Genomic DNA, 25,529 nt, shown 5'->3' on the forward strand with positions numbered 1-25,529 from the left:
TCTATCTATCTATCTATCTATCTATCCATCCATCCATCCATCCATCCATCCATTTATTTATCTTTCCACTTACCTACCCACCTACCTGTCTGCCTATTTACTCATCTATTTACCTATCCCATTCACACACTCATCTTTCTCTCTGTCCATCTATCCATGTAGCCCCCTACCCATCCATCTATCCATATAGTCTCTACCCATCTGTCCATCCACCCATCCGTGGTAGATCATTTTGATCAAAGCTTGGTTTGCCAATCAGAAGAGAAAGTGTTAGCCAGTTACAGAAACTGGGACCCCAGGGAGAACCCATTCAGAAAGAGGGTAACCAAGGGGAAGGACTGTTCTGCATGCACTGACTCTCTCTGGACACTCACAAGTAGAGAACTATGGGAACTGTGTAGAACAAAGGCTCTGTGCGGGCCTCATCCTGGGTGAAGGCTGCCAGGGGCACTGGGAGGGCGGAAAGGCCAGAGCTTCTGCTCAGCAAACTGTCCTGATCTTGGCCTAAAGTTCAAGGGACTCAGTTTCTCATCCAGCCAGAAATCATTTATGTGGCTGCCTCCTCTCTCCTCAAATTATGGATTGGCAGCCAGTGCTGGTCCCTTCACTGTGCCTACCACTGCCCTCCCTGGGATGCCAGCCTCAGTGGCCCTCTGCTCCCCAAGTCAGCTGACCTGTGGCAGTGGAGAGTGTCTCCCTCGTGAGCAGCGCTGTGACCTTCAGCTGAACTGCCAGGACGGCTCTGATGAGGACGGCTGTGGTAAGTGCTGGCCGGAAGCACAGTCCTGAGGGGCCTGTTCCTGCATGGGCCCCCTTCCAAGCTCTGATGTACTTCCCCTGCAGTGGACTGTGTGTTGGCACCGTGGTCTGGCTGGAGCCACTGCAGCCACAGCTGTGGCCTGGGCCTCATCTTCCAGCGCCGGGAGCTGCTGAGACCTCCCCTGCCTGGGGGCAGCTGTCTGTTGGACCAGCTCCGTAGCCAGCCCTGCTTCGTGCAAGCCTGCCCAGGTAGCCTAGCACCCCAGAAAGAAGTAGAGCTCAACCACTTGCTGTGGGAGACCTGGGTTGGCTCCCATCAGAGACCCTCGCCAAATGCCCTGCTCTCCTTGGAAACTCTTGTGTCCAGTCTTGTTGGGACTCCAGCACAATGATATCCATGCCATCAGAGCCTTCAAAGAGTAGACAGGATACTCACCTTCCTGGCCCTGGCCCTCCTTGCCTACCTAGGTAGCTCGGGGGTCCCTTTACGCAGGGTTCTCATACTGTAAACTGGCAGCAGTCATTCCTACCTCTTCCCACCCATGTCTCTGTGGGTGAGGATGAAGGAGACGACAGAAGAGGGTATTTTAAGGGGCAGCTGGCTCTACCATTTACTTGTCCCTGGCTCCATACCTGAAGGCCTTGTAGACCTTTTGTTCAGTGACTCCAATACAGTGGCTTTCCAGACTGCGCTGCGTGCTGCTGAGAGGGTACCCTCCCCCCACACACATGCACACGCACGTGCACGCGCACTTGCACACGCACACCCGCACACCCACGCACACCCGCACTTGCACACGCACACCCGCACACCCACGCACACATGCACACTCACACATGCACATGCGTGAGCGCATGCGCGCACACACACACGCACACGCACACACACATGCACGCACCAGCCTCCCCAACAGCTCCTACAGGTTCCCAGCCCTGGCTTTGGCATGTTCTTGTCTCACTGCTGTCCGTTGGGCCCCACTTCAGGGTTCTGCCATTGTAACCCTGCCAGGGGCTGGAACTCCGTCCTTGGAGTCCCCGGGTGTCTTTCCCTGGTTCACTCACCTATGGGCAGTTAGTTTTCCAGAATAAAGGGAGTTGTAGAACCACTAGGGTGCTGCTCCTGCCTGCCAGACCGCTGGCTCCCAAGGAGCTGGGAGAGGCTCCCTGGCTTGGCCTTCCCCCTTTCTACACAGCCTGTCTCCTGGAGTCTTTCTGGTGGACCCCCTTCTTCCTCCACAGTGGCTGGCGCGTGGTCAGAGTGGGGGCTCTGGGAGCCCTGCAGTGTCTCCTGTGGAGGCGGCCACCAGAGTCGCCAGAGGAGCTGTGTGGACCCCCCACCCAAGAATGGTGGTGCCCCCTGCCCCGGGCCTTCCCATGAGAGGGCACCCTGCGGCTTGCAGCTCTGCCCGGGTGACGCAGGTAAAGGGGAGCTGGCTGGGGGGGACCTCCAACAGTGGAGCCCCAGAGTTTGTCTCTGGGCCTCTGGCGCCCACCCTACTTGTGTTCTTCTCTCCCGAGACTGTGAGCCAGGCCGTGTTCACGTGAATGCTGAGCTGTGCCGGAAGGGGCTGGTACCCCCATGTCCACCCTCCTGCCTGGACCCCGAAGCCAACAGAAGCTGCAGCGGGCGTTGTATGGAAGGTGGGGCCGAGCCAGAAAGTGCAAGTGAGAGTTGCCCACCCAAGCCCAGCACTGCCCCTAAGTGACTTCCTCTCCTCGCACCCAGGATGCCGCTGCCCTCCTGGGCTTTTCCTCCAGGACTCTCACTGCCTGCCCCTCTCTGAATGCCCCTGCCTGGCGGGCCAAGACCTGAGACAGCCCGGGGTGGCCTTCTTGCTGGACAACTGCAGCCAATGGTGAACACGCTGGGCCGAGGGGTGGTGAGAGTCCAGAGGCCAGAACTGGCGTGAGAGAAGGAGCTGGGTCACAGGAGGGTCTGGATGAAGAAGGGCGGCATCGCGTGGAGGGCGGATACTGGCCAGAGCCTGCTGGTGCTGACGGGTCCTCTGCCCCTTCTGTCCTCTGCAGCACCTGTGAGAAGGGGTTACTGCTGTGTGAGCCAGGAGGCTGCTCCCAGTCCTGTGGCTGGTCTGCCTGGTCCCCCTGGACACCTTGTGATCGCTCCTGTGGCTCTGGAGTGAGGGCCAGGTTCAGGTGTGGAGCTGGGGCAAAAATGGAGGAGATGCGGAGAAGGGATGAGAACGGGTCACCCTGGCGGGGGGTGGGGGGGAGGAGGGCAGTGGACAGGTGACAGAAGGACAAGGAATGCGAGTCTCTCTTCAGGTCCCCCTCCAACCCTCCCGCGGCATTTGGAGGTGCCCCGTGTGAAGGTGACGGGCAGGAACGGCAGGCCTGCTACACAGAATGTGGGACAGGTACGGTATGGCGGGAGACTGCCTTCCTCTTCCCAATTCCCTGTCCCGGCTGGTACCTGGGATGGGTAGGGAATGAGGCTGTGCCAGAGGACGCTGGGTGTCCCCATGTCCCCTTTCCTGCCTGGACCCCAATGCCAACAGAAACTGCAGTGGGCCCCGTGGGGAGGCGAGGCAGAGCCAGAAAGTGGAAGTGAGAGGGTGAGAGTGACGCCCACCCATCCAATCATGGTCCTGGAACCAGATTAGGTCAGTGGGCTTCGGGCCGGGAGAGACAGGCTCTCTTGCAGACATCCTGGGTCCCTGGGCAGGCTGGCTAGGGTGGGACAGGTGTCTGCAGAGGCCAGAAGGAAGAGGCTGCTGCCCTGGCTGTGTGCTTCAGGTGACCAGGGTGGACAGAAACACCCAGAGACAAGATAAAGGCTCCAATTTGTCCCTTTGCCTCAGGCTATGCGGTGTCAAGGGAGGAGGTCACAGCAGGGCAGGCTAATCCCTGTTGGTGTGTGAGGCCGGAGGAGGGATGGGTGACAGGCAATGAGAGGAGGGGGTTGAGGAGGGGGTCCTGGAGGCAGGGGAGCGTGAATGGTGATCTCAGGCAGGTGGTCGCAGGTCACAGGAAACTCTGAGGCTGAGGGACTGTGAGGACAGGGAATATCTTGTGGGCTGTCGGCTGAACCGCGGGGATGCAGGGCATGGGCTTGGCCAGGTTCCATGGAGGGCTCTGCCTTAGGTAAGGGTGAGAAACAGCCGCAGAAGAGGGTCCTAACAACAGAGTGAGTCAGAGGAGCAACCCTTACCCTTCATGGCCTCTCGGCTTTTCAGACCTGCCCCGCCCCGCCCCGCCCCTCCTCCCCCGACCTTTGCCAGCCTGGCCAGACCCTCTATACAACAGGCTTTTCCTTCCAGAGGTGCCAGGTTGGACACCCTGGACGTCGTGGTCTTCCTGCTCCCAGAGCTGCCTTGTCCCTGGGGGGGACCCTGGCTGGCGGCAGCGTTCTCGGCTCTGCCCCAGCTCCAGGGACACATTCTGCCCCGGAGAGGCCACCCAGGAGGAGCCCTGCAGCCCCCCTGTGTGCCCAGGTATAGCCCCGCCTTCCTGGTGTGCCTGAGAACCTGAGTGGGAAAAGGAATAGGAGACAATGACCCCTTGACCTGAGCCGACCCCCAGGAAGGAGAGAAAGAGCCAACCTGACGGCGTCCTTAAGCCACCCCCAGTCTCCCTAAAAGTCTCCCTTAAAAAAAACCCAGCACATGGTTGACATTATTTGGGATCGTCCTAAATCCCTCCCTCCCTCTGCCCATGTCTTGCCACCAATGACCACAGCCTCTGTTCTTCCTGCCAGTGCCAAGTGCCTGGGGCCTGTGGGCTTCCTGGACCACCTGCTCAGCCTCCTGCAATGGTGGCATCCAGACTCGCGGGCGCAGCTGCTCCAGCTTGGCTCCTGGGAATCCTGTGTGCCCAGGACCCCACACTCAGACCCGAGACTGTAACATGCATCCCTGCACAGGTGCCAGAGCCCTCCCGCACTCTCCAGGTGGCCTTGTCCACCCCGGTTTTTTGCCTTCCCAGCCTTCTCTTCTCGCTTGGCTGACCTCTGACTTCAGAACAGGCCACACTTAGAGCTAGGGAACCTTCAGGATTTTCAGCGTCTCTCCAAGTCCCCTCCTCCTCCTCCTCCTCCTCCTCCTCCTCCTCCTCCTCCTCCTCCCACTTGCTGGGAACCAGATGCCGGGCCAGGCACTTTACTTGCCCTAGAAGGGTCATGTGACTTTGGAGGCAGAGCCCACTCACAGGCAAAATCAGGGGAGCAGGGCCAGCCGAGGGGAGTCTATTTCCTTAGCTCCTTGATCTGTTGGACATTCCTCCTGACCCAGACACTGGTGTCCTGTTCTCAAGAGCGTTCACATCCAGGGAGCCAAGCTAGGGGGCGAGGGGAGGGAACGGGAAAGGACTGGAGGGGAGGGGCTTCCTCGTCTCTGCCTTGTCAGTCACTCCATCCAGGCTTTCCTCCTTGTCAGCATCCCTTCTCTCCTTTCCTGACTCAGACCTTTCTGTCTTCCCATCTAGACCAGTGCCCAGGGAACATGGTGTTCCGCTCAGCAGAGCAGTGTCAGGAGGAGGGGGGTCCGTGCCCTCAGCTGTGCCTGGCACAGGACCCTGGGGTAGAGTGCACTGGCTCCTGTGCCCCTAGCTGCACCTGCCCCCCTGGCCTCTTCCTGCATAATGCCAGCTGTCTGCCCCGCAGCCAGTGCCCCTGTCAGCTGCACGGGCAGCTCTATGCACCGGGAGCAGCAGCTCGCCTGGACTGCAACAACTGGTAGGCTGCCAGTGAGGGTGGGGACAGAGGGAGGGACCATGCTCCGAGTCGGACACGAGTGGACTCACACATATTCAGTCATCGGTGTGTGTGGGGGGGGGGCGCAGAGGGTAGGGGGCCGAATATGCTGACACGCACCGGGCATGGCTCCTGAGAAGACTGCAGTGAGTGAATCACTGCCTGGCTACAACACAGGTGTCTACAAGAAATATTCACCCCATCTGACTGTGGGAAGCCTGAGTTTCAGATAGGTGGGGGTGCTATGCAGAATGGAACTATAGGCTGGAGAGAGGCTTCTTTTTAAAAATATTTTTCATCCTTTGACCAGTTCCTGCATGCACATAATATGTTTTGATGCTCTTCATCCTCACTCCTCCCTCTAACTCCTTCCGGATCCACCCCAGCCCCTTCCAACTTGATGTTGTTCTTGTTGTCTGGATGCTCATGGGTATGGGACCGTCCGCCGGAGAATGGTCCAGCCAGCAGGGGCTGTGTCCTTAAAGAAAATGGACTTTCCTTCTCCCAGAACCCATCAGTTATCATAGGTCCTCAACTCTGGAAGGAGTTTTCTCCTTCCTGAATGTAATTCTCTACACACGGGATCCCTTGGGTTCTGCTCTTTTGAAGTATCCAGTTCTCAAAGCTAACACGAGGTTTTGTCAGCAGAGGGCGCTCTAACATATTCCTCTCCGCCCCTCCACCCACCCACCCCCTTCCCTTTCCTCGGATTTCTTCATTCTTCATTCTCCTCTTCCTTTTTATCTCCTGGTACCTCCCCCAGTTCCCTTCTTTACTGTCTCCTCCCTTTCTCTGCTAGATTATTTTGTGTTTTGACCAATGAGCACGTACTGGAGAAAAATGGAAGGGCGCAAAATATAACCACTTCCTCTAGAATTCTAGCTTTTTCTAAATTGCCCCTGCCTAGCCCTGTCACTTAAAGTCATGCACAGATGTTGTTTAATAAGTGCACATGAAATAAAAAGTATAAAAAGGCACTCTTGATGAAATTGTGTGTCAAGGGATCAAGGGTGATCCGATGAAGGTGGATTTGGGAAGGAGGTACGAGGGTGAAAGTCCAAGTCACATCCCACACGTCACATTGTGTGTTTGGTGTCTTGGCTCCCTGCCCTTTGAGGCAGGTGTCCAGTGCTTCAGTGGCTAGGGCTGGGTGACTGGACTGGGGCTCACTGCACCCTCTCTTGGCAGCACCTGCATCTCTGGAGAAATGGTGTGCACCTCAGAACTCTGCCCAGGTACTCCCTCCATGTGGTGGTTGGTGCTCAGAGACTTGGGAGACCTCGGACCCTCCTGAGATAGCCTCCTGGGAGTGTTGGTGGTATCCCAAGAGAGTCAGGGTCCAGGACAACTTGGCCTGGTTTCAGACATCTGCCCTCCCTCACCCTGGCAGTTGCCTGTGGCTGGAGCCCCTGGACTCCATGGAGTCCCTGCAGCCAAAGCTGTAATGTGGGTATTCGACGGCGCTTCAGAGCAGGCACGGCACCACCAGCTGCCTTTGGGGGTGCCGAGTGCCAAGGTCCCAACATAGATGCTGAATTCTGCAGTCTGAGGCCATGCCGGGGTAAGAGTGGGAACCTAGGACCAGAGAGCTCCTTAAAGAACCTTCTAGAGAGAATCCAAGATACTGCCCCCAGGACCCCGTGAGAGACATAAGGGACTTCCCTAAGGGATGCCACTAAGAGATGGTCCCCAGAGGCCTTACTAGTCCGTTCCCCAAGAGAGACCCTCCCTAAAGGCCAGCCCACTTCCTTCTCTGAAAGCACCACATCTCCTAAGCTGGAGATAATTCTGCAGGCGAAGAGAGATAGCATGAGAAGGAAGGGGTGGTTTTGGATACCTGGATTGGGGAAAGAGGTGCTGGGTATGGAATGTGAGCTCTTTAGTGGCCTGGATGCTACCCACAGGTCCTGGTGCAGAGTGGGGTGCCTGGACTCCATGCTCGGTGCCGTGTGGTGGTGGCTACAGAAACCGCACTCAAGGCAGTGGCCCACACGGCCCCATTGAGTTCTCTGCCTGCAGCCTGCAGCCTTGTGCAGGTGAGGGATGCCTTGGGGGCACTGTAGTTCTATTTCCACCATGCCAGGACACCTGCAACACCCCACCCCCGCAGCCCTGTCCTTTAAAACGGTATAGCCTCCATGGCAGCCTCAGCCTCTCCCGTGTTGGGGAGAGTTGAGTAGGTAGGCACTGTGCTACCCCTTTGTCACGTGTGTCTACAGGACCAGTGCCAGGTGTGTGTCCCAAGGGCCAGCAATGGCTAGACTGTGCCCAGGGCCCGGCCTCCTGTGCCCATCTCAGCACCCCTAGAGAGGCCAATCAGACTTGCCAACCCGGCTGCTACTGCCTTTCTGGAATGCTCCTGCTGGTAAGATCCACTGCCTGGCCACAGCTGGGACTGCCTCATGGCTTGGGACCCTGGTTTGGCAGGGAAGAGACAGCCAGGGGCCTGGCCAAGGGCAACGCCAAAGGTTTGGGGCTGGAGACAAAAACTGCTGAGTGAAAGACACCTTAGATAGCTGTTCTCTTGCTTATGGAAGTGGTGGTGAGTCAAAGAGGTTTCACACATGGCACTCCTTCAAATGCATGTCCTCTAGTCTATCCATCACCAGCTATGTGCTGAGTACTACTGTGTGCTCAGTCTTAGACTGGGTCGTCAGGTGAGTGAGATGAATAAGGAAAACACACTCAGGTTGCCTACTGGTTCTGGCTAGAGACACAGCTTCATTCCTTAATGACAATGGTTGCCAGGCGAGGGGTCAGGGCTGGAGGGTGTTATGCTGTGGTTCATATGAAAGAGACGTATCGCACACAGTTGATTTCATCAAACAATTCAGCCTTGCAACGGAAGCAGGTCTTTTTCTTCCTGAAGGAGAGCGCCCATGTTCCCAGGTGACCCTCGGCTAAGGGTCTGCTCTTGCCACTGAGAGAGGGTCCAGAGTTAAGCCCTGTGGAAGGCTTCTGGGTGGCCCTTGAGATGGACTAGGAAATTGAGTGCTGGCTGTGACTGGAGCAGGCTGGAGCCAGGATGACAATGGGTTTTCTATTTCAGAACAATGTGTGTGTGCCTGCCCAGGACTGCCCCTGTACCCACAGGGGGCGCCTTCATCCCCCAGGCAGTGCAGTGGTTCATCCCTGTGAGAACTGGTGAGCTCCTCCCACCCCCGGTTCTAAGGACCCAGCTGTACCTCAGCGGAAGGAGAGATTGGCTCCAGTTAGTCAGAGAGATGCCTACCCGCTCCCCATCCTCAGCCACAACCAGCCAGCCCTGCCATCTAAACCTGTCTGCACCACCACCACCACCCCCAAGCCACCCATCCTTGTCTGTCTTCTCTCAGAGGCTGGGGTCATACTCAGTGGTAGAGGGTTTGCCTGGCAAGACCCTGAATTAAGTTTCCAGTGATGGAGAAAAAAGAATCACCTGCCTTTTTCTTCCTAACTTGAGTTCATTTTTATGATTGTTGTAATAAAGTATATAGTACCTGTACTCACACATACACACATCACACAAATACATGCACACACATATACATATGCATTCATACACGTGCACACAAACACACACATGTTCTGGAGGTAGGGGCCTTGAATAACAGCCGTCGGTGGCCACACATGTCCTAGATCAAGGTTGGCAAACCTGGTGCGCTGAGGCACTGAGGGGGCATTTCTCCCAACTCCCCCTTTTGGCACTAGTCTGACACTTTCTAGCTTGCCAATGGCTGTCTTCTCCCTCTGTCCATCATCCTCCCCCTGTGTATGTCAGCATCCAAATACCCCTTTCCTACAAGAACACACGTCAGTCACACCAGACTGGCCCCGCCCCCCTCCAACAGCCTTATTGACTTGGTTACCTCTGGAAGGATCCCATCTCCAAATAAGGTCACATTTGCAGGTCCTGGGGGCTAGAGTTTGAGCAAAGGCTCTGTGGGTACCTTGTAGCCTGGGGAGTACCCAAGCCCCTGTTTCCCCTCCAGCTCCTGTATCTCCGGGCTCATCACCAACTGCAGCTCCTGGCCTTGTGAGGAAGGTAAGAAAGGCTTCTCACTCCTCTGTCCTTGCTTCTCATCCCAGCAGCCACGGGCCTGCACTGGGGTAGGAAACAGGCTCCAGGAGAGCCGAGGCGTAAGGTGTTATGGTGCCTCATTGGCTCATTCTCTTCTCCCGTTCTCGCTCCCCCATGCACCCCAAGGTCAGCCTGCATGGTCACCCTGGACCCCATGGAGTATGTGTTCAGCCTCCTGCAGTCCTGCCCGACGTCACCGGCACCGCTTCTGTACCAGGCCCTCCAGTATGGCACCCTTCAGCCTAGCTCCCCTGCCCACAGTGGCCCCCACAACCCTCTGCCCAGGCTCTGAGGCTGAGGAAGAACCATGCCTCCTGCCAGGATGTGACCGTAAGTGACTCTTTAGGCTGATGCCTGCCCTGAAGCCTTGGGTGGAGCCATCTTTGGAGTACCTCATCCTTGTACCAGCTGGCTCCAGCACCCCCAAACCCTTTCACACTCCTTCCTCTGCTGTTCTCTCAGAAGCGGGGAGCTGGAGTCCTTGGGGACCCTGGTCTGGCTGTAGTCGGAGCTGTGGAGGAGGCCTGCGGAGCCGAACCCGAGCCTGTGACCAGCCACCACCCCAGGGCCTAGGGGATTTCTGTGAAGGACCTCAGGCCCAGGGGGAGGCCTGCCAGGCTCAACCATGCCCAGGTACCTGCTGAGGGTGGGGTGGGCCCAGGAGCAAAGAGTAAGAAGCTAGGAAGCAGCCTTGGGAGGCAGGCCAAGGGCTCCAACCAACCTCAGCCCATCCTGTCCTCCAGTGAGCAACTGTAGTACCACTGAAGGGGCCGAGTACAGCCCCTGTGGCCCTCCCTGCCCCCGCTCCTGTGATGACCTTGTGGTGAGTCTGGGCCCCCTTGACACCCCCTCTGTGACCTTTGGCTCTGACCAGAGAATCCTCTTGTGGGAAGCATGGGTATGGTTTGGGGCCCATGGCCTCTTGCCTGGTGCTGGGCAGAAAGCCTGGTAGGGATGGGCGAGGCCCTGGATTTTAGTTTACCACAATGCAGGCTTGTTCCCACTTGGTGATGAGAGAGGCGGCCTTATCTGGCAGCACTTGGCATCAGCACAGCCAATGTTTCTAAATTAGAGTGTGCCACCGCAAACACAGCGCAAACACGTGGGAGGGAAGTCAGCCCACCGAATTGTTGTAAGTGTCATAAACATTTTGGTGTACAGAGCGTGTGTGCGTGTGTGTGTGTGCGTGTGTGTGTGTGTGTGTGTGTGTGTGTGTGTGTGTGTGTGTGTGTTCCAAACACCTACGCAGACACTGTAGACACAGATGGAGGCAGACACAGACAAGATCTCTGGATCCATGATCCCACATTCTGGGAAGACAGACAGAGTTAAAGACGGACATGCTAAGAGCTCTGAAGACGGACATGGTGCTTTGAGGCCCGAGTGAGGAGAGCCATGTATGGACGGGAGGCCAGGGATGGCTCCAGACAGCTGAGGGAGGAGGACGAAGGAGCGCTAGAACGGGACGGCCACTGCAGTCATCACGGACGAGGCCTGTCCCCAGCTCTTGCCCACACAGCCTCTCTTCCCAGGCAGCTCTCCGAGGCACCTGCTCCCCGAGTACTAGGGAGGTCTGGGCATGCCTCAGTTCCCAGACCATCAGTGCAAGCCCACACTGAGTCTGCAATCCCCAAGACCCGGGGCTTCACGTTCGCAGGACCCCAGCTTCCAGATGCACGCCTTGGGAGCTGAGGGGTTCATCTGTAAGCCTGTTCCCTCCCTTCTCAGTGGCAGGGAACTCAGTGGCCTGCGGGTTCTCTTCCTGCCCTTCATCAGTTCTTTGAAGAGAAAGTAATTGTAAGGTCACACTTTTCTCTCTCTGGGCACCCTTCCTTCTCACTGTGATCCTTACTCATTGCAGGGACAAAATTCCCGACAAACGTCACTTAAGAAAGGAAGGGCTTTTTCAGGCTCACGGTTAGAGGTCCATGGCTTTGGGGGGAGGCAGACAAGCGAGGGCCCGAGGCATCTGGTCACATCACATCCACAGTCAGAAAGCAGAGTAAGGAGGCTGCTCCTCCCTTACTCAGCCCAGGACCCCCAGCCATGGACTGCTACCACTCACATTTAGGGTGTGTCTTCTTGTTTTCATGGTGATTCTAAATCCCATCAAGTTAGCCATCAAGATTAACCCCCACACCTACCCACTGGGTACTTCCAACTTGGTCTGGGATTCTTCCTAACTCCCCACCTCAGGCCGTTTCCTAACGACTAAAACCCCTGCTTGCTCCGTGCCTCTCCCCCAGCACTGTGTGTGGCGCTGCCAGCCGGGCTGTTACTGCCCCCTGGGCAAGGTACTGAGTGCTGATGGGGCCATCTGCGTGCAGCCCAGTCACTGCAGCTGCCTGGACCTGCTGACAGGGAAGCGCCACCACCCGGGCACTCAGCTGCCGAGGCCCGATGGCTGTAACCACTGGTGAGAGCTTATGCTGTATTGCTGGAGCACGAGGCAGCAGGTTGGCCAGAGCGGCTGGTGTCTGTGCATCTGAGCTCTGGGGGCTCAGATCGTGTACACTAGATACCCCCTGTCCTGGAGAAGATGCGGAGCAGGCCCCATGACACCTGTCTAGCAGGAGGGGAAACTGAGGCAGCTGACTCGATGTGTCTGCTGAGAGCTGAGTGTGTGTTGCTGGGAAGAGAGAAGCTGGGCTGGACAAGGGACAGATAGGGTGTTTGTTCCTGCTGCCTGCCCTCACTTACCTGCAGGTTACCTGCAGTCATTCCCCAGTGCAGCACACCAGTTGTGCCGTCCCAGAAGGGCAGCTGATGGGGCAGGCGGGCTCCTGAAGCTTATGAGGGTAGGAAGAAGGGCTTAGACTACACCATGAAAGTGCGAAGCAGAAGAGGAAGAGGAAGGAAGAGGCAGGCAGATGAGTTTGGGGGGCACCTAGGCCATTCTGAACTGCCATCTTTCCCCTGGCTCTGCTCTTGCCCAGCACCTGCATGGAGGGGAGACTTAACTGCACCGACCTGCCCTGCCAAGGTACGTGCTAGCTTACAGGGCGGGGAGGGGAGTAGGGGTGCAAGGAGAGCGGTCTCAGGATTGCATCAACTACATCCAGTGCCTACCTACCCTACTCTTCACAGTGCCTGGAGCCTGGTGCCCATGGTCAGAGTGGACAGCGTGCTCCCAGCCCTGCAGGGGCCAAACAAGGACCCGCTCCAGGGCCTGTGTCTGCCCTGCTCCCCAGCATGGGGGTGCCCCATGCCCTGAGGAGACAGGGGAGGCAGGGGTGCAGCATCAAAGGGAGGCCTGCCCTAACCCCAGTGCATGCCCAGGTGTGGTGTTCCTATGAGGCCTGTGCCCCTGTTCCAGATCCCAAATGTATATGTTCTGACCCTGATGACCTAAGGCCTCCTGGGTCTCCCGAGACAGATAATTCTGTCTCCTTGGTGCAGTGGATGGAGCATGGGGCCCTTGGGGGCCGTGGTCTCCCTGTGATTCGTGCCTGGGGCGGTCCCTTCGGAGCCGAGTGTGCGGTCATCCTCCCACCTCTGACGGAGGCAGGCCTTGTCCTGGGGGCCACCAGCAGAGTCGCCCTTGTGGAGACACTTCCGCCCTGTGCACAGGTGAAGACTTTGGGGCAGGGGGGGAGGCAGGGGAGAGTCCCACGGTTCTGGGTGAGGTGTCAGGTCACAGCCAACGTCAGCATCACAAGAGGCTCTTACCTTTTGGGATAACGCCTGAACGCTAACTCTCACTTCCTTCCTAGACTGTGGAGGGGGCCAGGATCTCTTGCCCTGTGGGCAGCCCTGTCCTCACTCCTGCCAGGACCTGTCCTTTGGCAGTACATGCCTGCCAGGCACGGCCGACGGCTGCCAGTCTGGCTGCGGGTGTCCCCCAGGCCGGCTCTCCCAGGATGGGCTCTGTGTGCTCCCAGCTGACTGTCCCTGCCACTTCCAGCCCAGAGCCATGGGTCAGTGGTACCTCCCCTGCACCGGCCCTTGCCCTCCCCTTTTCCCCCAGCAGCCCCTGGGGGAGCTGCAGTACCACCCATGGGGCCCAGGCCCAGGCTGCAGGTTGGGAACCGGAAGCCCTGCATTTCCCACATCCTGGGCTAGTGCAGATTTAGAGAGAGCTTCCAGCGCCTCCCTCCAGGACATGGGTGCTGTGGGGCGGGGTGCTAGAAGTCAGGAGTGTAGGGTGTGGGGTGAGGTGAAGGCTGCTGGGCCGTCTAGAGCCCCCACCCTTACTCCTGTGGCCTTCAGGGATCCCTGAGAACCGGAGCCGGTCAGTAGGGTCCACACTCAGCTCCTGGGAGAGCCTGGAACCTGGAGAGGTGGTGGCTGGACCCTGTGACAACTGGTAAGCAGATTGGGGGTGAGCTGTGGACCTGGGCCATGGTGCCTTCGGAGAGTGGACCAGGCCCTGCCACGGACACCCCTTCCCCTGTACCCAGCACCTGTGTGGCGGGCATCCTGCAGTGCCATGAGGTGCCCAGCTGCCCTGGACCTGGCATGTGGAGCTCCTGGGGCCCCTGGGAGAGATGCAGTGCCTCCTGCGGGGGAGGGGAGCAGCTACGCTCCAGACACTGTGCCCGACCCCCCTGCCCTGGGCTGGCTCGACAGAGCCGAACTTGTCACGTCCAGGTCTGCAGAGGTGAGCCCGGCCAGCGTCTCCCCAATGACCCCTTAGCCTCGAGTCCCGTCAGGTCCCTTGACCCTGACTCTGAGTACCCGTAGACTCCCCCCTTTCTGTCCCCATCATGCTCTGCCCTTGCTAGTGATGAGCCAGTAAAGGAGGAAACAGCCAGACTATGGGGGAGCCTTTGGGGAAGGGACACTGCCGAGGGGTTGGACACTGTGACTTTCAGGCCACAGACGAGGTGGGCACAGAGGTAGGCAGTGAGGGCGGTGACGGGCCACTGACTCCAGTGCTGTCTCAGAGACAGGCTGCCCAGTGGGCCGACTATACCGTGAATGCCAGCCCGGCGAGGGGTGCCCCTTCTCATGTGCTCACATCATGGGACAGGCGGCCTGCTTCTCTGAGAGCTGTGAGGAGGGGTGCCACTGTCCTGAGGGCACCTTTCAGCATCGCTTGGCCTGTGTCCAGGTAAGAAGGAGCCTGAGGCTGTGCTCTCTGTCTCTGGCATCTGGCAGCTCATTGCCCCCAAGGAGTCGGTGGCCTCTTAGACAGTCCCCATTGTCGTGTGACTTTAAGTAGCACTCACACCTGAGAGGCCTTTGCTGCTGATATCCAGGGTGGCAGATTAGGGGCCCAGAAAGGGAGGTGGAGGCGAGGCAGCTTCCCAAGGTGTCCCTAGTTTCCGAGAGGCCATCTGCTTCCTGGGGACAGCACCTGGGTTTGTGTCCATTACCAGCCGATCTCCCAGCTCAAGGACACCTACAAGACTTTTGAGGCCACTGTAATGGCACGCTGCTCTGTGTCCCTCTGGCTGTGGCATTCGGTCTTCCTGGCAGGGAAGGGCAGTTTCCTGTTGAGTCCCTGTAGCTGCCCATGGCATGTGGCCCTGCAGCCCCTTCCTCCATCTCAGGGGCTGTGAATCTTCATCACCCCTCTCTTCCCTGCCTTGTCCTTGTGGGGAAAGGACCCCCACACCTTCACCCTACCTGGCCCCACATCCCTGTCTCCAGCTGTGGGGACAGATGGCAGGCAGTTAATCCATGTGCTCTGTTGAGCCCAACAAATGCTCAGGATTCCATTCCTAAGCCTGGTGGCTTCCTCCAGCCAGAACCTGAGATGGTTCCTAGCCCCATTTTCTCGACTAAGAGGTGGTGACACCAAGCCTGAGGGAGGAGGGGCTCCTCCAAGGTCAGGAGGACATTGATCATCAGCCTGGACTGACACCGGGGCACCCAGACTCCTCCGATTCCTGGCAGGACTCTCTCTGCCTCCCCAAGTCCTGTCCTCTTGCAGTCTCTGCCAATGCCTGCTTGTGTCCCTCCAGCTCTTCTCTACAGAAATCTGGCTGACTCTCTGCCCAGGTTCACAGCCTACAGGCTTTCAGTCCCATGTGTGCCGGGAAATGCCTCCTGAGGCCCAGGTCTTCCCTCCTGCCCCCATTCCCTCTGTTCCCCCAAGTCTCACCAGAGGCTCCACACAGGTGCCCAGTAGGCACTTCCTGGGAGAGTTCACTGTCTCCTTCTGTCCACCCACCCAGGAATGCCCCTGTGTGCTGACAGCCTCGCTGCTGCAGGAGCTGGGGGCCAGCACTGCCCCCGGAACCTACCTAGCCCTTCTGGGAGATGAGAGCCAGCCCCTTGGACCTGGAGATGAGCTGCACTCAGGCCAGATGCTTCAAACAGCCTGTGGAAATTGGTAAGGGGCCCTCCAAGGTGGGGAGTGGGCTAGAAGGTGGGGGAGAGGCCAAAGGAGGGACTGTGAGGTGGGGACGGGGACCCTGGGCTCTGTCCTCTCCCTTGGCCTGCCTGGGCCTCCTTGGCCTCCTTGCCCCACCCCTCATGCTGTGCTTTCTCCAGCTCCTGTCTTCATGGGAAGCTGTCTTGCTCAATAGAGGAATGCTCCAGGGCCCATGGCAGCTTTGGTCCCTGGAGCGTGTGGAGTCCGTGCTCCCGCTCCTGTGGTGGGCTGGGTACCCGCACCCGCACCCGCCAATGTGTGCACCCCACACTTGTTCCTGGTGGACTGAGATGCCACGGGCCCCTTCAGGACCTAGAGTACTGCTTCAGCCCGGAATGCCCTGGTAAGGGAAACGGAAGGAAGCCAGGCAGACACCTGCCCGGCCAAGCACGGCTCAGCCTGCCTTTGCCCTCCTCTGTACCTGTTTATCCCTGCTGGAATCTCTGGGTTTTCCTTCTTCTTACCCAATAGCTCGAGACTCTTGTTTAGGTCTCCAACCCGCACTTCTGGAGATCTTGCAAGATGCTCTGCACTGTGTGTGTGTGTGTGGTACTGGCAGGGCACATTGCAGGCACCCAAACACTCCTGAACAGGGTCTCCTTTCACAGGGACGGCAGGGTCCACGCGGGAGCCAGTGACAAGCCTCGCAGGTACCCCGAGTCTCTCAGCACCCCTCCAGTATGGCCTTTCTTTGGGGAGAGCAAGCCCTGTGCCTGTTTCCTCCCCATGCCTACTTCCTGGAGGGGCTGGGACCCTGGCTGACTCCTTGGGAAGTACACCCACTCTCTCCTCTACCCCTCCTTCCCACAGGTGGCTGGGGCCCATGGTCGTTGTGGTCTCCATGTTCCCGCAACTGCACGGACCCTGTTCACCCGACATGGCGCAGCCGTACACGCCTGTGCATGGGCAACTGTACGATGGGCGACTCCTTACAAGAGCGTCCATGCAACCTACCCTCGTGTACAAGTATGATTCTGAGGCCCAACCAGCTCATCCAAACCCAGACCTGGACCTCAGTATCCAATTTCCCTAGGCCAATCGAATAATCTAATCTAATCTCAGACCAGTGTCTGACTCTAGGCCTTCTGTTCACTTTACTGAGCTCCGCCAAGTTCTATCAGGCCCCATGGTTCTCATGCATGCGTGGGGCAAATCACTCTCTGTGGGGTTGTTCCCGATCCCTCAACAGCCCCACGCGTCAGGGATTTCTGTCCCCTATGGGAACAAGGCACATAGACTCAGTTGTCAAAACCACCCACCCAGCAGTATCAGATCTAGAACAGGAGCCCTGGGGTGTGGATGAGGTCACAGAGGCCCAGGTGAGGAAGTCTGAACTTGAGCTGGGTCAGGAAGGAGAGCCTGGGGCAGGTTCTGCTGGTTCCAGATCTTTTTCATCCTACAGCTCTGCCCCTGTGCCCTGGCCCTGGGTGTGGGTCAGAGAACTGTTCCTGGACATCTTGGGCCCCCTGGGAGCCATGCTCCCGCAGCTGTGGGGTGGGCCAGCAGCGCCGCCTACGAGCATACCACCCCCCTGGGCCCGGTGGACACTGGTGCTCTGACATCCTGACCGCATACCAGGAACGCCGCTTCTGCAACCTTCGTGCCTGTCCAGGTGAGGGCAGCTGGAGACAAAGAGTCGCTTCAGGCTCCTCCCGGACCCTAGCCCAGAGAAGCTCTGCTGCCTTGCATTTCCTGATCATGCCACAGTCCCGCCGCTGGAGCCAAACCCTGATGGAGCTTTTCTCTTAACAGTGCCTGGGGGCTGGTCCCGCTGGAGTCCCTGGTCCTGGTGTGATCGCAGCTGTGGAGGGGGCCGATCCCTGAGGAGCAGAAGCTGCTCGAGCCCACCACCCAAGAATGGGGGAGCATCCTGTGTCGGGGAGAGGCACCACATCCGGTCCTGCAATCCCATGGCGTGTGGTACTGCAGTCACTTCCTGCCTACTGAGCTTAATTCTGCAAAGCTCTCTCCACCCCTGTCTCTAACTTCATTCCCACCATGCCCAGGGGATGTAGGAGACTGGCTGCTACTTTGCCGGCTAGTTAGGAAAACCAAGATGTTCAGGGAAGGGATGGCTGCAGCTGGGTACTGGGCAGGGACATCCTATGTGGACCTGGGTCCTTTGTGGCTGAAGCTGAACTCAAAGATCTGCCACCTACCTGGCTCATCCCTGGGACATCTTCCCAGCCTGTCTGTCCTCTTAACTTCTGGAGAACCATCTAGCCCAGGCAAAGTTTCTGGAGAGCTTGCAGCGCGATGTCAAGGGTGTAGGTGATCCTCCCAGACGTAAACGGAACCAGAGACTGTAATTGAGCCCTTCCCCCACCCCCTTCCTCTCTTAGCTTCAGCTCTCCCTCCAAATGCTCCCAGCCCTAAGGGTCTTGGCTACTCCAGGACTCCTCTATCAGGAAATTCCCATTCACCTGCACACTGCCCCACACTTCAGACCAGGGCTGTAAGCCACTAAGTGAGAGTGTTAGCTTCTGAGATGGACAGATTAATCTAGCTTCATGAACACTTATTGGATGACCAGCCAGGTTCTGAGAACTTACTGGAGGGGAGAGGAGCTCTCTGTGCACTTAGACTAAGCTAACCCCAGGGCTCTGCCAAGCAAGCCCCTGATGTTTCAATTCACACCAATATGGGGGAAAGGATGGACCCTGGAGCCTCCAGGAGTCACTGATAGGAAAGAGAAGGATCTTGGGGTACCCAGCTGTTCTTAACATTGTGCTTCCCCCACTTTAGAGGAAGGTTGCCCAGCAGGCATGGAGATAGTGAGCTGTGCCAACCGCTGCCCCCACCGCTGCTCAGACCTGCAGGAGGGAGTCGTGTGTCAGGAGGACCAGGCCTGCCAGCTGGGCTGTGGCTGCTCCGAAGGTACATGCTAGAGATCCTTCTGGCTCCTCGGGTAGCTCAGAGGTAAAGCAGATGTGGTCTAGACACCAGCACCAACCTGCTGACTTCCCACAGGGTTTCTGGAGCAGGATGGTGGCTGTGTGCCAGTTGGGCACTGTGAATGCACAGATGCCCAGGGCCGCAGCTGGGCCCCAGGGAGCCGGCATCAGGATGCCTGCAACAACTGCTCCTGTCAGGCTGGGCAACTCTCGTGCACTGCTCAGCCATGCCCACCTCCTGCCCACTGTGCCTGGAGCCACTGGTCGGCCTGGAGTCCCTGCAGTCACTCATGTGGACCTCAAGGGCGGCAGAGTCGCTTTAGGTAGGGGGCCGGGTGACTGGGGTCTCCTGCCTGGCCTGTCCCTCTCTCTGACAGAATTCCTGGGTACCTGCCGCTTTCATCAGTGACTGCTCCATCCTGTGTCCTGGCCCAGTGTGTGCTGGTCGCCTGGGCCTTTCCTTCGCCACCTTCATGCTCTCTCTGGACTTTCCCCTTGAAGCCTGAAGGATTATATAGGGCATGAACTGTCTGTCCCTCCTCTGCCCCGACCCTGCCCAGGTCCTCCACGTCAGGCTCGTGGGCCCTGGAGTGTCAGAAGGAGCAGTCACAGAGCCGGCCTTGCCCCGAGGCCCCCTGCCCACCCCTGTGCCTACATGAAGCCCATCCTCGTGCCCTGGGGGACAGCTGGCTGCAGGGAGAGTGCCAGCAGTGGTGAGTGCAGGCCAGGAAGGGTGCCCCACCGCCCTGCTGCACAGCAGGGTCCTGAATCCAGGCTCTTTTCCAGTTCCTGCACCCCAGAGGGAGTGATCTGCAAAGACACTGAGTGTGCAGGTTTGGGCTCCACCCTCCCCTCAGCACCCCCTTTACTGGCTCCACCCTCCCCTCAGCACCCCTTTACTGGCTCCACCCTCCCCTCAGCACCCCCTTTACTGGCTCCACCCTCCCCTCAGCACCCCCTTACTGGCTCCACCCTCCCCTCAGCACCCCCTTACTGGCTCCACCCTCCCCTCAGCACCCCCTTACTGGCTTATGTCTTGCAGGCCATCTCTTCTGTATCCTGTGTTCCCCATCACACACATGCACACAATGCCACCCTCGGTGCCACGAGGATCCCAGCCTCACCTCTGGGTCTTCGCCACCCCCCGCTTGCTACTCTAACCTCACCTGTACCCTCCGACAGTGCCTGGGGGCTGGACGTTGTGGTCCTCCTGGTCCCACTGCTCTGTCTCCTGTGGAGGTGGAAGCCGGGCTCGCACTCGATCCTGCATGGTGTCAGCTCTTCAGCCTGGGAGCCAACTTTGCCAGGGCCCAGATACCCAGACCCAGCCTTGTGGGCAGCCACAGTGCCTGCAGCTGCCAGAGACCTGCTCCTGGGGACCGTGGGGACCCTGTTCCCGCAGCTGTGGCACAGGCCTAGCCTCCCGCTCTGGATCCTGCCCCTGCCTACTGACCAAAGAGGACTCCATGTGTAATGACACATTCTCACACCTGGACACTCAGGCCTGCTACCCAGGGCCCTGCCAGGGTGAGTTGCTCGCCTGCTTTCCTTCCTTGCAAATACAGGGAATAAGTGTTTGCCTGTGCAAGGCTCTCTCTATGAAATGTCCCTACATCTACCCCACCACACCTTGCTTTGTGCCTGTTCAGAGCCTTTGCCATATGCTCTCTTTGCCTACTTTGAGGGAATCCACCCAGTGGGGCCTTTCGGAACCCATGGCTCCCTCTTGCCCTTTTCCGGCTAGGGCAGGGATGGGTGTGGGCACAGGGGATGCTAGGGGAGCCGCCAGCCTACATCCCTGCCCGTCTCTAGAGGACTGCATATGGAGTGACTGGAGCAGCTGGACACGCTGCTCCTGTAAGGTCCTGGTGCAGCAGCGTTACCGACACCAGGGGCCAGCACCTGGCCGGGCTGAGGGGGGCGCTCCTTGCACACGTCTGGATGGCCACTTCCGGCCATGCACCATTGGCAACTGCTCAGGTAAGGCCCAGGGATGAAAAGGTCAAGGAGCAGAGTGGGGGTAGTATTGGGCACCCTCATGTATACCCACTGCCCACAGGACCATAGTGCAAGTGCCCAGGGTTTGCACTGACCCTTGCCCATTTTTATCCTCTGGTAGCTGCCTCAGAGGCGGGGTATCTTGCCTAGCTTCTATTGAAGCTGCCCCTCATCTTGTCCCTTTGTGCCCCACCTGCCAATCCCTAGAGCACCCACCATAATTCTGACTCCCACAGTCCGTCCTCCATCCAGCTTCTTGGATCTTGAGGCCCAGCCATCCTAGTCCTTCCTGGGGGCACCCGAGCTGAGCAGGAGCCAGGTGGAAGGTTTGGGGGAGCTAGTCTTCCTTGGCAGGCAGCAGAAGGGCAGTCTTGTACTATCCCCAAGTGACCTCTTAAAGGTGTCACTGGCACTGTGGACCGTGCACTTCGTTTTGTGGTGAGATGGTGTCTGCGGGCTGTTCCTCAACCGGCATTCTTCCTTCTCCCCTCAGAGGACAGCTGCCCACCTCCCTTCGAGTTCCGGTCTTGTGGCTCCCCCTGTGCGGGGCTCTGTGCCACACATCTGAGCCATCGGCTCTGCCAGGACTTGCCGCCTTGCCAGCCTGGCTGCTACTGTCCCAAGGTGAGCTCGGGAAGTTGGGGAGACGCTCAAGAAGGGGATGCTCTGCCCAACTCCCCTGGATCCCCTCTCCAGCACGCCCAGAGGGACCACATCACTGCCGTGCTGGGAACCCTACTTTGTCACCACCCCGCACGCGGGCTCAGCAACACACACGTGTACTGTTGGAAACCACCATGGTGCGAGGCCCATCGGCGACATGGTCCCTCCACAGTCCCAGACTCTCCTCACTTTTCTTCTGTACAGGGCCTGCTGGAGCAGGCTGGCAACTGCATTCTCCCAGAACAGTGTAACTGCTGGTATACCTCCGGAGAGGGAGCTAGGGTGACCCTGGCCCCTGGGGACCGCCTGCAGCTAGGCTGTAAGGAATGGTGAGTATTAGGAGAAGGGGGCCCAGAAGTCAGAAGTGGAATGGGCAAAGGCATCCTGACTCAGCAGAGGCCATGCTGAGCCTGTTTGGACCATTCCAACCTGAGGTCAAGTGACCCCAAGGTGCCTAACTTTACAGCTCGCTCATCTTGCCCCAGAGCACTTAGCTCTCGGGCTGATGAGCCATACGTGGCTCAGCAGATTCCTACCCCCCAACACCCACCCTGATGTGCTTCTCCCACAGTGAATGCCAGAGTGGAGAGCTGCAGTGTTCCAGCCAAGGGTGTGAAGGTAATCATGGCCTTGGGAGAACTGTCCTGTTAGCCCTGGAGTGCTTCAGGACATGGAGCTTGCATTGCTAAAGCCAGGACAGTCCTAGACAAATAGTACCCTGCCCTGCGGACACCTTTCTCGGTCTTTTCCTATTTACTGTCCCTCTGGTCATGACCCCGAGCTCTTCCTGCCTGCCCATTGGGTTCTCGGGTTTGAAAAGTCCCCGAGACCAGCACAAACCCTCTGTCTTTCTAGGTCTTCTGCCTCTGACTGGATGGTCAGAGTGGTCACCTTGTGGGCCCTGCCTGCCCCCAAGTGCCCTGGCCGCTGCCTCCAAGACTGCCCTGGAGGGGCACTGGCCTCTGACCACATCAGGCCTGCCTGTGACCTCAGTCGCTCTGTTAGCTTCAGAGCAGTACCGGTACCGTCTCTGCTTGGACCCTGAGACGGGGAGGCCCTGGGCAGGAGACCCTGCACTCTGTACTGTGCCCCTCAGTCAGCAACGCCTCTGCCCTGACCCTGGAGCCTGCAACGGTAAAGAGGGACACTGGCCAGCAGGCAGGATGTGTCTGGCATGCTAGCAGCAGGCCGCTGTCCAGATGGGGCTAACCATAGGTTCATTTCTGTCGTCAGGAGTGAGGCAACCTGCTAAGCCTTCTGCTTGCCTCCGGATTAGAGATGTGGTAGAATCCCAGTAGCAGTTAGGAAAGAAAAAAGGAACCCGAAGGGCCTCAGGGCATGTTTCCAGGTGGGGAGGAGATGAGGCCTGGGGTGGATGCCTGAGGCAGGTGGCCTAAGTCACTGAGTTCTGTTTTTATTTTTCCTTCCTGAGACACATGCCAATGGGGTCCTTGGGGACCTTGGAGCCCCTGCCAATTGCCCTGCAGTGGAGGATTCAAGCTGCGCTGGAGAAAGGCAAGACATACCTCTGGAGGAGACTGCCGTGGACCATGGGCTCAGACACAAAGCTGCAATATGGGATCTTGCCCAGGTAACCAGTATCCCAGCATCCCAAGGGGGCAGACTGGGACACTGGAAATGGCCCCTGAAGGGGATTAGTGCCTCTGCCCTGGTGGTCAGTAGTGGAAAAGAGCGTCTGCTGCGGGGTGGGGTGGGCAAGAATGACTCCAATACAGACGTTTACTTCTGGACCCCAGGGGAGAGCTGTGAGACCCGGGACACCGTGTTTACCCTTGACTGTGCCAACCAATGCCCTCGAAGCTGTGCTGACCTCTGGGATGGTGTTCAGTGTCTGCAGGGACCCTGCAGCCCAGGTATCTGGCCACACCACAGCCTGGCCTGGGGAATCTGGGTTGCCCAGGCCCTCTTCACTACAGGGGTAGAGTAGGGGAAGGGTCAGACTATTGATCATGACAGGGCAAGAAAGTACATTGTTGGAGTCACTTTCAGCAACCACTTTGAGTCCCTCCTAGTGGCTCTATCAAAACCTGCTGGGTTGCCAGCTGTGGTGGCATCCATCGGTAAACCCCAGCATTTGAGAGCCTGAGGCATGAGATTGCCATGAGTTCAGGGCTAGCCTGGGACACATTGCAAGTTCAAGGACAGCCTAGATTACACAGCAAGACCCTATCTCAAAACAAACTACTGTGTAGAGGAGCCTAGGGATGTCTCCCATGCATGGCTAGAGGGTGAGACTGGGCTTTGAACACAGTCTGGCTGCTGGAGGGACCCATTATGTAAACCTTGTCCCAAGCACTGAATTTTATAACCCTTTTATCAGCAAGTATCAGCTGTACAGACAATGGGTCACATGTTCGTACGTGTATATTATACTTTCACCATTTCTCCCTCTTCCCATCCTTCCTCCTCCCTAACAGTAAGTCACCCTTCTGCTTCAAGTCTTTTAAAAGCACTGACTCTTGCTTGCCCCTCTCAGGCTGCCGATGTCCCCCTGGTCAGCTGGTGCAGGATGGACACTGTGTGCCCATCTCCTCTTGCCACTGTGGCCTGCCCAGTGCCAATGGTTCATGGGAGCTGGCCCCCACACAGGTGGTCCAGCTGGACTGCCATAACTGGTATGCTGCCCTTCTGCCAAACCAGGCCAGGGGCTTTGGGTGGGTGACATGAGGCAGGTCCAGGCTCTGGGCACTGCTGGGGGATGAAAGCTGTTTGTCATGACTTGGGGCCTGAGTTCTTGATGTGCACCTTGTCCACAGCACATGCCTCAATGGGTCCCTGGTGTGTCCACCCCTCGAGTGTCCAGTCCTAGGACCTTGGTCATCCTGGAGCGAGTGCTCAGCTGTCTGTGGTGGGGGCACCATGGTGCGCCACAGGAGTTGTGAGGAGCGTCCTGAGGGTGCACCGTGCCGGGCCCTGGACACGCAGCAGTGGCAAGAGTGTAACCTGCAGAGCTGCCCTGGTGAGTAGCCTGGACCTGGAGCTGCACAGCCCTCCATCTCCGCTGGCCCATGCAGTGGGTAGCAGAGGCTGTCTATAACACGAGTGCCGCCTCGCTGTGTGTGTTTCCCAGAGTGTCCACCTGGGCAGGTGCTCAGTACGTGTGCCACTTCGTGCCCCAGACTCTGCTCCCACTTGCAGCCTGGCACCATCTGTGTGCAGGAAGCCTGCCAGCTTGGCTGTAGCTGCCCTGAGGGGCAGGTGAGTCAAGCCACTGGATTCTGGCTTCGAGGCAGGGGTGGGGGCGGGCAGGGAGAGGAGAGGCAGCTGGGGCGTCATGGGGTTGGATCCAAGTGTAACTGCGCCTGTCCACCTCAGCTGCTGCACAATGGCACGTGCATTTCCCCGGCTGCCTGCCCCTGCTCCCAGCGTTCCTTGCCCTGGGGCCTCGCCCTACCCCTGGAAGAACAGGCCCGGGAGCTGCCCCCGGGGACTGTGCTCACCTGGAACTGCACGCACTGGTGAGGGCCCAGAGCCTGACTGGAGGGCAGGGTCGTTGAGACTGGGGTGGAGAGGAGGGCTGGGGGCCTCTGAGCAGTTGCTTCTGTCTTCCTAGCGCCTGTCAAGGTGGAGCCTTCACCTGCTCCCTCACTGACTGTCAGGGTGAGATATGGCCGTCCTTGTCCCTCCAAAGCCAAGACTCGGCTCAGGGAAAGAGGGCCCTGCCTACCACCCAGGCTAAGCTACTTGCTTCCGGAAATGCCTGCTTCTTGTCCCCCTGGACCACTTCCCTGCCCTGAGGCCCAGCACTCCCCACTCCGCACCCCAAGCACCCCGTGGGTCTTTTCCACTCATAGTGGTATTCGCCAATATAGTATGCATGCCCTGAGCCAGGCTACATGAGTGAGGCCAGGGAGTGAGAGGGTGCTTCCTTCCTGCTGATGAAGAAGCTGAGGTCCAGAGGGGTGAGTGGAAAACTGGAGTCTGGCTTGGGAAACCCCAGACCCTTAAGTTGCCCACCTTTGACACACTGGGATCTGTGGATTCAGATGCAGGCCTGGCAAGTTCCAAAACACCCCAGCCTAGGTGCTGGACGAAGGTGGGCCAGCCCTCAGACCAAATAAAAGCAGGAGACTGTCTCTGAGTTTCCGGCAAGCAGGCAACGCC

The 25,529-nt window shown here is 58.3% G+C and overlaps 1 protein-coding gene across 2 annotated transcripts in view; it reads left to right on the forward strand.

Moving 5' to 3' along the window:
* LOC114700116 (SCO-spondin) overlaps positions 1 to 25,529 on the forward strand; it is a 55,523-nt gene that overhangs the window by 26,286 nt on the left and 3,708 nt on the right. Inside the window, exons 48-97 of one of the 2 annotated variants that reach the window (XM_028879626.2) lie at positions 590 to 760; positions 844 to 1,008; positions 1,999 to 2,178; positions 2,278 to 2,400; positions 2,486 to 2,615; positions 2,788 to 2,913; positions 3,043 to 3,134; positions 4,038 to 4,211; positions 4,475 to 4,639; positions 5,200 to 5,449; positions 6,656 to 6,702; positions 6,858 to 7,028; positions 7,372 to 7,503; positions 7,687 to 7,832; positions 8,517 to 8,611; positions 9,439 to 9,491; positions 9,654 to 9,857; positions 9,990 to 10,160; positions 10,271 to 10,350; positions 11,774 to 11,943; positions 12,464 to 12,510; positions 12,615 to 12,806; positions 12,927 to 13,097; positions 13,241 to 13,444; positions 13,737 to 13,833; positions 13,928 to 14,127; positions 14,414 to 14,580; positions 15,650 to 15,807; positions 15,969 to 16,192; positions 16,458 to 16,499; positions 16,660 to 16,815; positions 17,252 to 17,461; positions 17,602 to 17,769; positions 18,595 to 18,726; positions 18,820 to 19,066; positions 19,304 to 19,456; positions 19,530 to 19,576; positions 19,926 to 20,270; positions 20,556 to 20,723; positions 21,235 to 21,365; positions 21,609 to 21,733; positions 21,976 to 22,022; positions 22,260 to 22,538; positions 22,837 to 22,995; positions 23,162 to 23,278; positions 23,902 to 24,040; positions 24,182 to 24,384; positions 24,496 to 24,623; positions 24,741 to 24,883; positions 24,979 to 25,025. In XM_028879626.2, coding sequence (XP_028735459.1) covers positions 590 to 760; positions 844 to 1,008; positions 1,999 to 2,178; positions 2,278 to 2,400; positions 2,486 to 2,615; positions 2,788 to 2,913; positions 3,043 to 3,134; positions 4,038 to 4,211; positions 4,475 to 4,639; positions 5,200 to 5,449; positions 6,656 to 6,702; positions 6,858 to 7,028; positions 7,372 to 7,503; positions 7,687 to 7,832; positions 8,517 to 8,611; positions 9,439 to 9,491; positions 9,654 to 9,857; positions 9,990 to 10,160; positions 10,271 to 10,350; positions 11,774 to 11,943; positions 12,464 to 12,510; positions 12,615 to 12,806; positions 12,927 to 13,097; positions 13,241 to 13,444; positions 13,737 to 13,833; positions 13,928 to 14,127; positions 14,414 to 14,580; positions 15,650 to 15,807; positions 15,969 to 16,192; positions 16,458 to 16,499; positions 16,660 to 16,815; positions 17,252 to 17,461; positions 17,602 to 17,769; positions 18,595 to 18,726; positions 18,820 to 19,066; positions 19,304 to 19,456; positions 19,530 to 19,576; positions 19,926 to 20,270; positions 20,556 to 20,723; positions 21,235 to 21,365; positions 21,609 to 21,733; positions 21,976 to 22,022; positions 22,260 to 22,538; positions 22,837 to 22,995; positions 23,162 to 23,278; positions 23,902 to 24,040; positions 24,182 to 24,384; positions 24,496 to 24,623; positions 24,741 to 24,883; positions 24,979 to 25,025 — 7,491 coding nt within the window. Of the gene's footprint in view, positions 1 to 589; positions 761 to 843; positions 1,009 to 1,998; positions 2,179 to 2,277; positions 2,401 to 2,485; positions 2,616 to 2,787; positions 2,914 to 3,042; positions 3,135 to 4,037; positions 4,212 to 4,474; positions 4,640 to 5,199; positions 5,450 to 6,655; positions 6,703 to 6,857; positions 7,029 to 7,371; positions 7,504 to 7,686; positions 7,833 to 8,516; positions 8,612 to 9,438; positions 9,492 to 9,653; positions 9,858 to 9,989; positions 10,161 to 10,270; positions 10,351 to 11,773; positions 11,944 to 12,463; positions 12,511 to 12,614; positions 12,807 to 12,926; positions 13,098 to 13,240; positions 13,445 to 13,736; positions 13,834 to 13,927; positions 14,128 to 14,413; positions 14,581 to 15,649; positions 15,808 to 15,968; positions 16,193 to 16,457; positions 16,500 to 16,659; positions 16,816 to 17,251; positions 17,462 to 17,601; positions 17,770 to 18,594; positions 18,727 to 18,819; positions 19,067 to 19,303; positions 19,457 to 19,529; positions 19,577 to 19,785; positions 20,271 to 20,555; positions 20,724 to 21,234; positions 21,366 to 21,608; positions 21,734 to 21,975; positions 22,023 to 22,259; positions 22,539 to 22,836; positions 22,996 to 23,161; positions 23,279 to 23,901; positions 24,041 to 24,181; positions 24,385 to 24,495; positions 24,624 to 24,740; positions 24,884 to 24,978; positions 25,026 to 25,529 lie in introns of those variants that run through there. The other variant, XM_037203701.1, reaches the window with a different exon arrangement.

Source organism: Peromyscus leucopus, chromosome 3 (genome assembly GCF_004664715.2).
Source record: "Peromyscus leucopus breed LL Stock chromosome 3, UCI_PerLeu_2.1, whole genome shotgun sequence".
NCBI classification, from domain to species: Eukaryota; Metazoa; Chordata; class Mammalia; order Rodentia; family Cricetidae; genus Peromyscus; species Peromyscus leucopus.